Source organism: Microchirus variegatus, assembly GCF_963457635.1.
Source record: "Microchirus variegatus genome assembly, chromosome: 9".
NCBI classification, from domain to species: domain Eukaryota; kingdom Metazoa; phylum Chordata; class Actinopteri; order Pleuronectiformes; family Soleidae; genus Microchirus; species Microchirus variegatus.
This window is the reverse complement of record NC_139810.1, coordinates 23,848,467-23,863,963: the sequence shown is the minus strand read 5'-3', so window position 1 is coordinate 23,863,963 and position 15,497 is coordinate 23,848,467. Positions and strand designations below refer to the sequence as shown.

The 15,497-nt window shown below is 41.8% G+C and overlaps 1 protein-coding gene across 1 annotated transcript; it reads right to left on the bottom strand.

Moving 5' to 3' along the window:
• Window positions 1–1,903: 1,903 nt before the first annotated feature.
• On the bottom strand, window positions 1,904–7,902 carry LOC310932217 (Ig-like V-type domain-containing protein FAM187A; the record flags this gene model as incomplete). The annotated part of the gene is made up of 6 exons (XM_083895509.1): window positions 1,904–2,284; window positions 4,217–4,398; window positions 5,396–5,628; window positions 5,782–6,144; window positions 7,000–7,277; window positions 7,711–7,902. The coding sequence occupies 6 exons, from the start codon at window positions 7,900–7,902 to the stop codon at window positions 1,904–1,906; spliced, it is 1,629 nt and encodes a 542-aa protein (XP_083751635.1).
• Between the last annotated feature and the right edge of the window lie 7,595 nt (window positions 7,903–15,497).

The following is a 15,497-nucleotide window of genomic DNA, read 5'->3' as shown; positions in this document are numbered from 1 at the left end:
TTTTATGAACAAAAATGAAAAAAAACCCGATCTGTTTTGTGACTTCTGCACAATCAACGCTGCTCTGCAATATGAAATGTATCATCACTTTGACTCAGCAACAAAAATACGCATTTTTATAAAAGCCTGAAGATGAGAACCATATAAGGAGTTACGGTGCAATAAGGGTGCACCTGCGGCACTGATTAGTGCCACGTGCGCCCTGAGGGTTAAGAACCAGTCAAAGTTTTTGAACTTACTCCTCTTGCCGTATCCCACGGGACAAAACTATCACACTGTCTGTGTTCATCTAACAAGCGGCTTAAATGTACAGAACACATTCGTGCTCCTCAGACAATTAACCCTTTTGATTCATGTGGGGGTTTTCTTAAGCTTCACGCTTACCCTACAGGCCTGGGGCTCACTTTGTGATGCCACCTCCACACTCAGAAAGCACTATACTTTTGACTTCACATTATCACGACCCCTAAAGCATGTGTTTCTTACATCCTTGAGGCCTGGAGTCCTGCCGGATTTCTCTCCTCACAGCTTGTGCCGCTCTTTTTAAACCCAGATGAAAATCAGTCCCTGATTGATTGTAACGCCCTAGGTAAAAATCAGCCTGATTTTTTTTTTTCTTTTGGCACGGTTCTGAAGAAAAGACAGATTACATAAATATGAATAGTAGAAATAAGTGCTAAAAGAGGAAGAAAGAACAGGCAAAGTATTAATCCTGGGTCCCTAAAGGTGTACGTAAATTGATTGTAAAAATTGCAATCAGATTTCATCTTCCTAATTAAAAACCCATTGCCAGGCTTTCCCGCAGAAGCGACTGATGTTCTCCTTGAATCAATTAAAATGGTATGTGAGAAACTGGTGGTGATGACGACTTAAAGGGATAGTTCGGAATTTTGAACATAAGACCTATTTTCCAACTCAGCCGGTGTGATGGAGACGTCTGGAGACGTTTTCAAGAAATTTCATTCAGTTCTTCTAGTTCCTGAGTTCGCTGATGCTATGGCTAGCGCAAGTCAATGATGCCTAGTTAGCATGGCATTAAAAACACTCATACCGACTCCACAGTGCACCCGAGGCAAATCGATTGTAACGGCAGACTATCGATGTGCATATCTGTGTTGATAGAATAATATTTGAAACAAAACTAACGTCGCATCGCATGAATTTTTAAAGGGACTACTTTCTCAGCACTATACTTCCGGCAGTGGAATCAGTCAAACTTGTATCATTGACTTGCGCTAGCCATAGCATCAGCCAACTCGGCAACTAGAAGAACTGAATGAAATTTTGTTGAAAATGTCTCCAGATGTCTCCATCACACCGGCTGAGTTGGAAAATAGGTCTTATGTCCAAAATTCCGAAACTATCACTTTAAAGGGGAAATAAGTAGTTTATAGTGCCATCTAGAGGAGAGGCTGAAATTTACAACAAAGACCTGCTGCTCTGCTCACCCCCTCCCTTCCCTGAGCGCTACGGTATCCTCAGCTGGTCAAATGTCGTCCTCGTCGTCTTTCTCCGTGTCAGCAGATGAGGTTCGTGAGGCGAGGGAGAGGGCGAGCTACCGCGGCCGTAGCAGACGAAGCGGAGAGAGTGGAGGCGGGACTTCCGCTACAAGTAAAGAGACGCTTGTTTTGTTCTCTCGCGTTTGTCCTTACAGGCTCCGGTAGAAACATGGCGTCTCGCTGCTAACAGTGGCTATGCAACCGCGGCCCGCGGTCATGTTATTTTACATGACTTTTTGAAACACTACGAAAATGAAACAAAAACTATTATACAGCGACTAGACAATGCAGGAGCACATATGTATAAAAAAGTGGATTTTGGGTAATATAAACCCATAAATACTACACATTGTACCTTTAAATACCTACAGGCTTTATTTTGAATTCAGGTCTGTCACTAAATCTCAGTGACAGACCTCACTAAAGTCTTTTTCCAGGCTGGCTACAGCAAATGGAAGGTGAGAGTAAGGGGGGAAAAGAGGCATGAGAGGGAATGAAGAGGCGGCCACAGCTGGGGAGATATCAGGATGTTCATGCCTTTGGCTCTCAGGTTTGGAGAGGCAGCTTAATGAGGAGGCATCTGATGTTCCTTCAAAACCAACATCGAGGGCCCAGATGTTCCTCACCGGGTCCTGGTCATACGTCTGTCGCTCTTCATCAGTGGCACTGAGGTTTTCAAGTGACCCTTCAACTCCTGCAGGTGCTTCAAAATCCAGGTGTGACAAGTCATTACAAACAAACCAATCAGACTGCAGGACTGCTGGGTATTTTTTCTGTGCGTTGTACTATACAGATATAAAAATAGAGGTCAATTTCAATTTAATTACAGCTTTGTATCTTTTGACCTTGCGCAGAAACAGCTGGACAGCAAAGCTCACCCATATTTTTCCCACATTCACTGGCCAATCTCAAGCATTTTGTTGTTGACTCTTTCCTTTTTCCTCCTCAGTGTCACACAAGCATTTTGTTGTTGACTCTTTCCTTTTTCCTCCTCAGTGTCACAATCTGTTTTGTATCCCTCAATGGCTTTTGTTGTATCTGTATGTCTATTTCCAGACAATTGGCTCTTACTAGAAGACGGATTCAAAGGATTCAAAGGCTTTATTGTCGTGTGCAAAAGCAGATTACTGTAAGTAAGCACATGAGAAGAACACTTCACACCATTGTAGACAATAGTCCCAGGTGAAAATAACATACTGTGATGATTCTCCCAACTCACAAAAAAAAGACACATTTAAACCCCTTTAGGAGACACACACTATACACTTCTATTATGCTAGATTCAAATAATATAAGAAATCCACTATCTGAACACATCAGAACACCTAAACCTAGTGGATGGATGCCATACCACTATATTGGGGCAAAAATAAAGTTTGGCAGATGAAAAGCACCGTTGCCATCGTCATTAATCCTAATTAATTTTCTGGATGGTTCTCCAGCTGCACTAAGGCTGAGCAGCAGGTATTCCAGAGGGCGGTGAAAACATCGGGACCAGTCTCCCGGAGATAAGCAGAATCTTCACCACCCGCTGTTTAACATCCTGCGTGATCAATCGTCACCCTGCACATCACTTGTTCGACCTGCTGCCCTGGGAGAAGATAAAGGTCCATCTGAGCTAGAACCACCAGACTGGCCCACATCCGCTATCGACAAGACAGTGAGGCGACTGAATGCCCCCCCTAAATTGAATTGAATTGAATTGAAATAAAACACAAAGTTAAACATGCTGTACATAACCAAAGCACAAAAAGCTAACAGATAGGCAGGACACACCTCTTTGGATTAGAGCATAGTGCTTATATTTTAAGCCTATAAACCACAGCCAATTATAACACATTTTAGTTAAGTGCCATTTGTATACATATTACTATTGTTATTATATGATAATACAATGACTAATCCTATTTCTTGCTTATGTAATCCCGACAGGTAGCGCCAGGAGCGTGGGTTTTTGCGGGTTACAAAGGGAAATGTAATTCTTCAAAGGAAGAGACACCCGTTTCTGCAGGACAGCGAGACTTTATTTTTCTAAATCACAGGTAACAAAACAACCAACTCACGCGGAGTCGGACTCTCTCTATATTACCGGTCCGTTCCTTTACCTGGTTCCCCACAACAAGGGGACGCAGTACCCAACATTATGTTACGCTAAGAAAACAAAAGACTAAAGTGATAATAAAACATTATAGACTAAATAACATAATAAAACAATAACATATAATATAAAATAATTTTAATGAGGACGACATTTGACCAGCTGAGGATACCGTAGCGCTCAGGGAAGGGAGGGGGTGAGCAGAGGAGCAGTTCTTTGTTGTAAATTTCAGCCTCTCCTCTAGATGGCACTACAAACTACTTACTTCACCTTTAAAATAATAAACACATAAGTACACGGTTCCACTGAGATGCACAGGTTTAACAGTTTATTATATTTTATAGAAATGATTTACTTTGCATTTCGATATCAAGACCAAGAGTCATCGTTCTATCCTGCTGGAAATCCACCACTATCATGCCAGTTCCAATTCAGTAGATTCTATATCCTGTGACCCATTCATTTCAAATCCATCCGGCACAAAAACAAACCAGAGCAACTCCCACGTTTTTACCATAAAGTTTTTATTAAATGGTTTGAGAACCAACTCAACTCCCACACATTTCCACAAGTTTTAAGTCTTGTTTTTTCGATCAGTGTCTCTCATGCATCTGAATACAGTTCTGCCAAACAACAGCAGGCAAAACACAGCCGTCATGACAGCATATGATATTAATACAGTTTTTATAGCTGCTGGGAAGTCAGGGTGTGACGTTATCAATTTGTGTTGTCCCAAACTGATGTGGACGAGTAGCTTTATCTGAGCGGCCCGGCGGCCCTCTAGCCAGCAGTAGTAGACCCCTGAACATGAAGAATATTCCAGTCAAATTAACATAACATACACTAACGTTCAAAAGTTTGCGGGTAAACTATACAATTTCTTGTGTTTTGCATTAAAACTCACACTTTTAGTCAAAATAATAATTTTCTTCAAACTTTGCTTTCGTCAAAGAACCAGCAAAACTGTTTTCAGCTGTGCTAACATCATTGCACAAGGGTTTTCAAGGGTTTTCTAATCATCCAATAGCCTTCTAACACGATTAGCAAACACAATGTACCATTAGAGCACTGGAGAGATGGTTGCTGGAAATGGGCCTCTATACACCTATGTACATATTCAACTATTTCTTATTAATTTAATGTTATATTCATTTAAAAAAGAGCTTTTTCTTAAAAAATAGGAGTGTACAAGAGTCTAAATTGCTGATTATAATGGTAAGTTAAATATATAAAAGCTCCACATATTTAGAAATAAAATGAATATGATGTGATTAAAAGAAGCAAGTTTGCTTTTCACTTCTTATATTAGTAATTGCTCTAATTTAAAATGATAGAGTGAAAGGCTTTTCATTGTGGCACTGCATGCAAAAGATGAACTTTATTTGGTGTGCAAATGAATTTATTTTTTGGCATAATCGTGCCATTGTTCACTATTCCCTGAAAAGCAGTAAGCACCTGTCCCCGTCTTTGTGAGGAAGGAAGAGCTCAGAAATTCTGCTAAGAAATGTGTTGAGACAAAGACACAGTCAAAACATGAAGTGGATTTCAGGACGGATCATACGTCATCGCTGAATTTGTGATCGCAGTGTGAGTCGTAGGAAGCTACTAGATACAAACTGAGCTCATGTAGAGATCAGCGACACCTGAGCAGCTCAGCAGAATGTTGGGAGAGTGGGTTAAAAAAAAAAAAACCCTACACTGACCATTAGTGGGTAGACTCCACAACAAACACTGTCAAATTTCATCCTGATCAATTGTGGAACACAAATTATTTGGTTTAGTAAACAAAAAGTGTTACCTGTGTCATCTGTTTTTGCAGGTTGAAACACAAGGTTATGTCCAGTGTCTATGAGCAGCCTGGACGGTTGGGCTCCACTTCCTGGCAACTGATCCGATCGGTAAATAGGTTCTGACCCTCGATCCCAGGCCACGGCCGTGTTTGTTCGTGCTCCGGGGCAACGCAGGGTCAGGACACGGTCTGCTGGGTGGCTATGGAAGAACACTGGCACCTCCGCTGGCATGGAGGCAGAACTGTGTGCAGGGAAGACAATAAATGTTGACTAGCAAGACCATTTGACCCAGAACTTTACCCCTCTAGGAATGTTTTTGTGTTTAACGCTCTATACCGCCATTCTGTCCCATGTACCTCTACATCAAACTTTTATGTACATGCTTTATTCGTACCTGGGCCCAAGGAATGACATCTTAGTAACGTCTTTGGAGGAGGGAGGAGGTTGAGATGAGCAGTTCACCTGACAGCTTTGGACCTGCAACTTGGCCCGCAAACTGTTTTGCTTGATGTTGCCAAAAGCTTTGGGCACTGCTCCGGATCCACACGAGGTGACCGTCTCATTGGCTCGTCTGTAGCGTATATGGAGATATTTGGAGTGGATGTAGCAGAGTCCCACGCGTACCTGTTCCCCTGGAACGCCACAGCGATCACACACTGACCACTGCTGGTAATGGGTGAAGACCTGATACAGCGGCTGAACGGATTTGGGGTCCTCTGTCTCTTTCTCTTTCTGGCTTATTCTTCCCGGGGTGAGCCTAGGACAATTCAAATCAGTGGATAAGAACAAACTGGAATTACGGGTTAGAATAGGCTGATTAAGAGGCTGTGCATCCAGATTCAGAGAACTCAGTCGTCATAAAAGACGGCCAAGGTCAGACCAAAAGATTTTTGTTCTAAACTTACTACATACTTCAATACACTACTGTCTGGTATCAAACTTTCAGCTTTTTTTTTCTATATCCCATGTATATACATACAATGTTTTCTACCATTTTCTCAGTTGAAAATTACAAATGTTGTGCTATGTGCGAAAATGCAAGAAAACCATTGTTAACCTTCTAACCTTCCAGTGGTTCTCCAAATGCTTATAAACTGTAGATGTTTCAGAGGAAGATCTATCATCATATTAAATCAATTCTACCCCCCCCCCCCAATTTTTTTATGTGCTTTTCAGTCATTCAATTGGCAATAAAATAATAATAATTAAAAAATAGGTTAAAAAAAGGCCATTGTGAGAGCAAGGACAATTATCAGCTGTTAATAATCTATTGAAATGTGCGTCATTTCTCAGGAAAAGCTGATAAGCTCACGGTAATTGATGTTTTCCGCTGTTATCTTTGTCTCTCAAGCAGCAACATGGACGAGATGGAAGTAAGATTTGATCGTTTTAACAGTGGACAGAATATGTCTTCACTCATGATGGGACGACGTTATTAAAACTAGAGAATTAAAGAGCACAAGCCTACGACCAAGGCTGCTCATTCATCACATTCCAAAACAAACAGTTGGACACAATCTAATCGCAGCTAAAATTGTCATCATTTTGGCGGAGAGGGAACAACTCATCCATCAACATCAGTGTGGCAATTTAATCACTGTTAACTACTGACATCAGAGGGAAGCTGATGCTGTGTGCCTTCTGGATGTCCACGTCGTAACCGTAGAAGAAATCTTTGTCGGCAGAGCCACAGATGTAGAGACCAGAGTCATCGGGCCGTGCTCTGAAGATCAACAGACTAAAGAGACGGATGGCGAATCGACTCCTCAGGTCGTTACTGTGAGGGACTTGACTGGTGTCCAGGAGCTTGTTGCCATGGTGATCAGTCAGGGCTCTGGTCTCCTCAGAGCTGCCCGCGTGTGTCCTGTAGAACCACACCGCTGATTGGACCTGAGCAGGGAACAAAATGACCAACACACGTCAGCTGGTGATCGATGATGTCGTGCAGCGGATCAATACCAGAGACTGAAATGACAGCAGGGGATGGAGGTTTGTCTCTCATTCTCTTCTAGGAACTAAATGCCAAAGACGTTTTCTAATTTTCTTGTCAGATCCATTTATCCCAGTTAAGTTATGCAAAGCAGCATTAACAGATCAATCTCATAGTCTTTGCATTTCTGTAAGGTTTCTGTCAAGATCGAAAAGATGTGTCAATTCGCTTGTTAACATTTAAAAGGCAATAAGCAATGGGTGTTACATCACATTATAACATCCACAATCAAATGTAACTAACTGTCTCTCTGGGCTCTCTTTTTGGGGCAGCGTTGACTGGTGCTGAGGCCCTAACGAATATAATTCAAATATCTCATCACGTTACATGTACCTGCTGTGGTTTGCAGTGGCAGGGCAACTCCACAGTGACCTCAGCGAGGTAGGCAGCATTGGTGAAGGTCAGAAAAGCAGGGCAGGCTCTCTTCGGAAACACGTCCTTGCCTTCAGGAGCCTCGTAGCTCCGCACCTCCCAAAACAGCAGGAGCAAGAAGATGACGATTGCAGTGCGGGACATAGAAGGCATTTGGCCCACAGCCTTAACCTATGGAAATGCAAAAAGTGCAAACGTCTTGGGGCTCCTGTTGCCAGTGTGTGTGCAGTGTAACTGGCAAAGTGTCTTATATACAGTTTTACTTCAAAGGATCAAAGTCTTTGATCCTTTGAGGTGTGATGCTGCACTCCACAGGCTAAAGTTCTCAATCGCAGCTCGAGGCTCACAATCACTTTCTCATGCTTTTTAAACTCTTTTGCGCTCCATTTACGTCAGAAGTGAGGAGTCGGAACTGGGAGTGATGTCACCTCTAAGTTGATCATGTTCCATTTGAGAAGTTAGAAACAGCCATGGATGAAAAAGTATGTCGAGGTAGCCACTGTTAGCAATACCAGTATCAATGTTCTGCTATTGCTAACTGTTCAAAGGTCATTTGCAAACACAAACATAGCAAGATGTCCACTGATAAAAAAATTGAACAGTACGATGTGCATGACTGACTTAAAGGTGAAGTAAGTAGTTTATAGTGCCATCTAGAGGAGAGGCTGAAATTTACAACAAAGAACTGCTCCTCTGCTCACCCCCTCCCTTCCCTGAGCGCTACGGTATCCGCAGCCGGTCAAATGTCGTCCTCGTCGTCTTTCTCCGTGTCAGCAGATGAGGTTCGTGAGGTGAGGGAGAGGGTGAGCTACCGCGGCCATAGCAGACGAAGCGGAGAGAGAGGAGGCGGGACTTCCGCTACAAGTAAAGAGACGCTTGATTTGTTCTCTCGCGTTTGTCCTTACAGGCTCCGGTAGAAACATGGCGTGTCGCTGCTAACAGTGGCTATGCAACCGCGGCCCGCGACCATGTTATTTTACATGACTTTTTGAAACACTACGAAAATGAAACAAAAACTATTATACAGCGACTAGACAATGCAGGAGCACATAATATGTATAAACAAGTGGATTTTGGGTTATATAAACCCATAAATACTACACATTGTCCCTGTAATGTGAAACAAAAAAACAGAACTTCAAATAACAGTGACGTCATGGTTTGTAAGGTTGCCCCGACTTTCCAAATCGGAAATCTGACTGTTCGTCATAACGTTAACTTTGGTCAACCTGTCGTGTTGTTACACTGATGAAACAAAACAAAACTCTCTTGTACCAAGCATAAACTGTTCCACTTATATTTCCAGACATGATGGTGGGTTTTCTGACATGTCTCCGCTTTGCGTCAGACAAGTGCTTAATAATTCAACAATAGTCCACAAAGGTGATAAATAACACCCACAGCCACAGTAACAGGATCCTGCCCAAACTACCAGCAATTCTCATTTCTCAACACTTCCTACAACCGTTGTAGACCAACAGCCACAAAGACAACTACACCACCACTACATCACCATCCATCCATCCGTCCATATCACTTTATCCTCCTTGTGGGGGTTTGCTTTGCCAATCTCAGCTGACACTCTGGACAGTTCAACTACATCACCATATGTTTAAATTAGCACTTGAGACACAGTGCTACACTGCTAATAATCCACACTACAGGCAGGACTTCATACACTTAAATTATTCTGCACATCTCCTCCACTGCTGCAGGCAGTTTATACAATAATATCACGAAGTGGAAATAAACGAGTGCAATGAAGTGGCTTCCTGCTGAGCTGCAGTATCATCACAACTCCAGTGCAATGAGTTTGCAAAAAAGTCGGGGCAATGTATGCTACAGCTTTGTCTGAAGGCATCTACTGAAAGATGAGTTTAGCTTATAGAGAGATGCAGCGCAGAGTTAGATGTACACGAACAATAAAACGATTTTCTCCTCGACATGCAAGTTGTCCGAGTGTGTGTTAATTGTTGGGTGCAATAACATGGGGGCGGATTTTTGGAGCAGCACAAGAAGTGTGAAGGCCGCAAAAATGACTAATTGTGTGTTCAGAGAAGTTCCCTCTGCACACACCTGTTCAAAACACTACATATTCATTTGAGATGGAAATGATTCCAAGAATTTACCAAGTAAATGTGTTCTCTGAATAGAAAGGTTTCTGCTGCAACAAATGACTCACTTTGATTTAAAACACTTCCCCTGCCCACATTTCCAAACATTCAACTATGGTCCATCAAAGCAGCTCCTGGTACCTTTTTGGTGAAAAAAAAAAAAATGTCTTCTTTCCTTTCATCTTCTGTCAATCTCTTCTTTTGCTCCCCTTCCTCCTCCTCCCACACTTATCAGCACTTGCATCGTGAGGATTGGTGTTTTAATACCGCTCAGTGTGCTTTAACATTCATCTCTTATTATCCCTTCACCCTCTAACAAACGTCCATGAAAGGCTTTGTTCCTTCTGTTTCTCTTGACAGAGAAAATTATTAGTTCTTAGTAACCTGTCATTTAAAAGAAATCTTGTGTTCCTGTTATCGTTATTCCGTGGGTCCAACGATCAGTGCATGTACCTCAAGTTTGCTGTCAGTATTCATGGTGCCCATAGGAATAGGTCCAACAATGTTGTGCCTTAGAATAAACTTGAAAGGAGGTCTATTGAGACTGAATTACACTGGAAAGAGGAAATATTACACTGTTGCTGGTTATGGCAAAACACACTATTTAGTATACTCAGCAGTGCTTGGTTAGGCTGCACAAACTGTTTCAAAAAGGAAACAAACAGTGGTCTCCTGTGTGAAAGTCATGTGATTTGCCGACCCCCACCATACAGGGTCTATGTTTATGAGGGTAACTACAATAACTCCTTGGTCAAGGCTATAGGGAACAACCATAATCAACATTAACAGACACCAACAGCAGCTGTAAGAAATAAGGAATTACCAAATTGTACATGTGAATCTCAAAAATGGCACTACCAATTTATTTCTGATGGGAACTTGAACATAAACGTGTGTCATGTTGGTTGGACTTCACTGGAATACCTGATGCTGTCATTTCTGCTGGCTGCACAGTCATTCTACATGTCATTATTACATTGTTTTGCACATCTCAACAACCCACTAAAATATACTAAAACCAATTGCTGCACTACACTTTATATATAATATATATATATATAACTGTATGATCCTTTCAGTTAAAAACAACAATCACTCTCCATCACCTTTTTCCTCGCCTGTTGGTCTCTTCTTATACCTGAATGAAATTTTAATTAAAATGGGCCTGGGGACACCTTGCCATCTGCTGGTGTATTCCTGTCTTCTTGCCTCTCTGGGACTAATATTTCATTCAGAGACACAGGTGCTGCTCCAACACTGCACTCTCCTGTCTCTGTTTGTGTCCATGCTAAGGCTTTGGTGAGGACCACCAGTCTTTATTTACTGATTTGTCCTCCCTCTGCCTTATATTCAAAACCAGCAACTGGTTGTTAAGATTCAATGAAGGGAGTCTGGAGACAAACTCAGATCTGACACAGTCAGCATTATATACAGTCAGGGACAGTGCTGCATTAACTTTAGAGCTGCACTTTTACCAGAACTACTAATGGAATTTTTAGTTAGCTGAATTCAAATTCGGGTGTTGGATGAGCCAAATTTTGGCTCATCCAACACCCAACACCCGAATTTGAATATCTGATTTGCATGCATATATTATGATCGTTACTAATCTTCCTTTTGCTTTTGTTCTCCTCGGCTACACTTTGTTCCTGTTATCTCTATAACTTTGGTTGATAAGTGTGAAAACATAGAACCTGTGATGCATAGGTACCATACAGAAACAACAGGACACTGGATCATTTGAACCAACTGTTAACATACCAACATATGCTGTCAATTTCATCTAATGTGTCTCGGTGTATTAGAAAGCCTAATAAACCTGTAACGGACAGGACTGGACCCAGAAACAGTCTTGAAACTGCACCGAGCACACACACGTGCATGCACAAAAATCCACTGCTAGGTGAGAATAATCCAAGACGGAGTGTAGAGCTCAAAAGAAGACAAACTCACAACCAGACAAAGGATAAGGGTGTGGTTTAAATACGCTGAGGAATCAAGGAGACAACAAACAGCTGTGATGAACAAGAACCAGGTTTGGGTAATCACAGAGGGGAAACGTAAAGAAGACACAGACAGGGACAAGAAAACTTCAAAATAAGAGGGATTTTCACAATAAAAGGCCATTGACAAATGGAGCATGACAAAACCTAAAAATCGAAGGCAATTAAATGATTAGTTATGCACTTTGGATTCGAGTAGATGATCATTAAATGATCATCTACTCGATTCCATCCTTCTGGATATTCAAGATTGGATCCTTTTTACACAGTTACTCTATCTGTCTGTCCATCCATCCGTCCATCCGGTCATAATAATGGCCTTTTTGCATATTTACATATTCAGGTTCTCTGGTTTCCTCCCACAGTCCATAAACATGCAGATGTGGGGATTAAGTAAATTGGACGCTCCAAATTGCCCGTCAGTGTGTGTGTGTGTGTGTGTGTGTGAGAGAGTGAATGGTTGTTTGTCTTTATATGGACTGATGGACTAACCACCGGTCCAGGGTGTAACACACCACCATTTCCTTTTACTTTCCTAACTGCTCATAGCAGGTATTAATATTGCATGTCATAATTACTGTGACACTCAACAATTGAACCATTCTGCTGCTGCACTGTGTAATACATAGAGTCGTAGAGCATGCTCCTTTGGTCAGCAGAGTGCCAACAGAGGACACACACTCCTTTCACACCCGGCTCCAAGCACGGTCCTAAGATGTTGGCCACGGTAGTACGCTCCACTCAAGCAGTTGCCGCGCGCGGTTGAGCTGTTTTGATCAAAGGACACTGAAGAGGAGCTGTTGAAGGAGAAGGCGGTGCTACTCATCCGTTCTCCACATTCACCATTGCCTAGTTGATCCTGTGCAGCCTGCTCTTCAGGGTGATTTTAATGCCTCCCGCCAAGGAGGTTTACGTTTTCGCCGGAGTTAGCAACATAACTTGAAAAAGTCACGGATGCATTTGGATGAAATTGTCAGGAAATGTCTGCAATCGGACCAGGAAACAAGTCATCCATAGACACTAGCACTGGTTACCACACTCGCTGTCTGACGCTCCGGCAGGATGTATTTTGTAGGCAACTTTTTCACAGCATGTTCCCCCAAAATGATTATTAACTCCGCCAAGGTTCTCCCTCTGTTCTCCCTCTTCCCCACATTCAGCACTAACAACGTAGGGACGTTTGTGGACGATGATTGCACCAATAATGATGAATCAGCATACAAAGTGGAGAAAGAGAACCTGGTGGACCTGTCTGTGAACGCTGCCAAGAAGCTCATCATTAACAGCTTCTGCAGAAACCAGGCTGTGGATTATGCTCCAGTCTGTACTGGGTGTACACATCTCAGAGAACCCTCACATGGAACACGAACGAAGAAGGCGCAGCAGTGTTTGTTTCTTCCCGAGGACACTGATGAAAGCCAGTCTGTCACGAGAGATGCCCGTTACATTGTACTTCTGCTCTGTTGAGAGCATTGTACCGCACGGCATCTCAACGTGGTACCTCAGCTGCACAACAGCTGACAAGAAGGCACTCCTCCAGTGCGTCGTCTCACCAGCGCTCAATCATCGGGACTCATCTACGCCGCACGGTGCCTCGGGAGAGCAAGCAGCATCTGTGAGGACACACATCCACGCTATCCCCTCTTTGGAACCGCTGCCGTCAGGCCGACGTTACAGATCATTCTGTTCCCACACTACAAGACCAAGAAACAGCTCCTTCCCCAGAGCTGTGACTGTTCTAAATCAGGTCAAAAAAAACCCATCCAGTCTAACACATCACTATCTTGGTACACATACAATGCACTATGACGCTATCTAATACAACATAGTCATTTGCTAGTTGCACAACATTTGCACTGCACTTTTTTGAAATATGTGGTGCACATGAGATGCAATGAACATTTTTTTAATTTTTAATTTTTTTTTTACATTATTTCCTATCTCAATTATGACTTTGTCCAACTGCTCTGAGCCTCTAAGAAAAGCTGCAAAACCTCATCTTGTCGCGCTGCACAATGGTGTCATGCAATGGCAATACATATCTTTTCTATTCTACTTAGTAGCTTAGTAGTTTTTTGGTATCAGAAGACAAAAGCTTACTTTTGAAGGATGCTGATCATCACTCTATTGACTCTGTGCATCCGCTCTGGAGAACTGTTGTCTTTTCCTTCGATGTGTCACCTTTCCTTTCTGAACATTACGAGCAGTCTTCAGCAATCTCAAGCCTCACAATTAAAGTCACCCAAGAAAAGCAAGCTGGACAATAGAACATCTTCCAAAAAAGCTCCTGCATGAGTCAACATCAGCATGAGAACAGGACACATTTTTCCAGGACACAAACTGTCTGTAAATCTATTTTCTAGATGCAAAGCAGAGAGAAATGCATGGTTCTATCAATAATGTCCTGTTAATTTCCCCCACAGACACTGTGGCTAATGGAGGATATATATTTTGGGAAAAAGCCACAATTGCTGTCTATGTAACTTTGCTCAGAATAGCATTGCCTCAAAATGAGGCCATTATGGTTATTGTAGAGTATAAAACAGCATAATGGAAAAGAGTGATGTTGTGGTGGAGGAGATACAGATACATCTGGTTTTTTTTTGGTTTTTTTCCTCCAATACAAAGCAAATCTTTCATTAATTTTGTATTTATAAACATGCAGCATTGGTGCTATTAATCCAAAATATAACTCATTGCTTCTATACCATCTCTGAAGTGTTGTTGTCACCACATGCAACTATCTATACTATACCTTAATATTATCTGTATACCTGTAATATACAGATATTAGATACCGAGTTGGGGATTGCATGTTAAAACAAAGTTTTCTAAACCTGTCCCAGAGGCTGAACTTTGCTGCGAATGCAGACACCCCCAAGTATGAGGAGTCCCCAGAGGACAAGTTTTGAATATATTGAAAGAATCAGCATGTTCGGAAAGTTTGCAATGGTACATTAGCATAAATCTCAGTAAAAAAGAGATGGACATCTGCAACCAGGAGGGCTATTCAACTTTTTATATCAAATAAAATGTATTGATATAACCACGAGAAAGCTTCAGCAAGGCTAAATGACAAAAGTAGACAAGCGTTTTAATACTAAAATACAGAGTATTTAGAATACTTCATCGTACAAGTGAACCAAATGTACACATATGAATGGTGGAGGCACGTAGAGAGAGCTGTTTCGAGGATTGGGAAAGAAAATGAGAGTCAGAGCCTGAAGCTTAAGGTTTCGCAACCGTGACAGTTCATCTGGCATCAAAACTATCTGACATGTTTGTCTGTCGATCTCCTTCCCTCCATTTCAGAGGTATGGTGTCTCAGCCAGTCATTTGTTTTTCTCTTTTGACTTTATTCTGTAGATGAATAAAGTCAAAAGAGAAGTTGTAAAAAAAACATATAGAAATGATAATGCAAGCATGATTTCAGTCCTCTGCAGGAACATATGTGTGCATTTCTCTGTGAGATGAATAAAGTATCTATCTATCTATCTATCTATCTATCTATCTATCTATCTATCTATCTATCTATCTATCTATCTATCTATCTATCTATCTATCTATCTATCTATCTATCTATCTATCTATCTATCTATCTATCTTTTTAGGTTAATTGCTGTCACGCTTG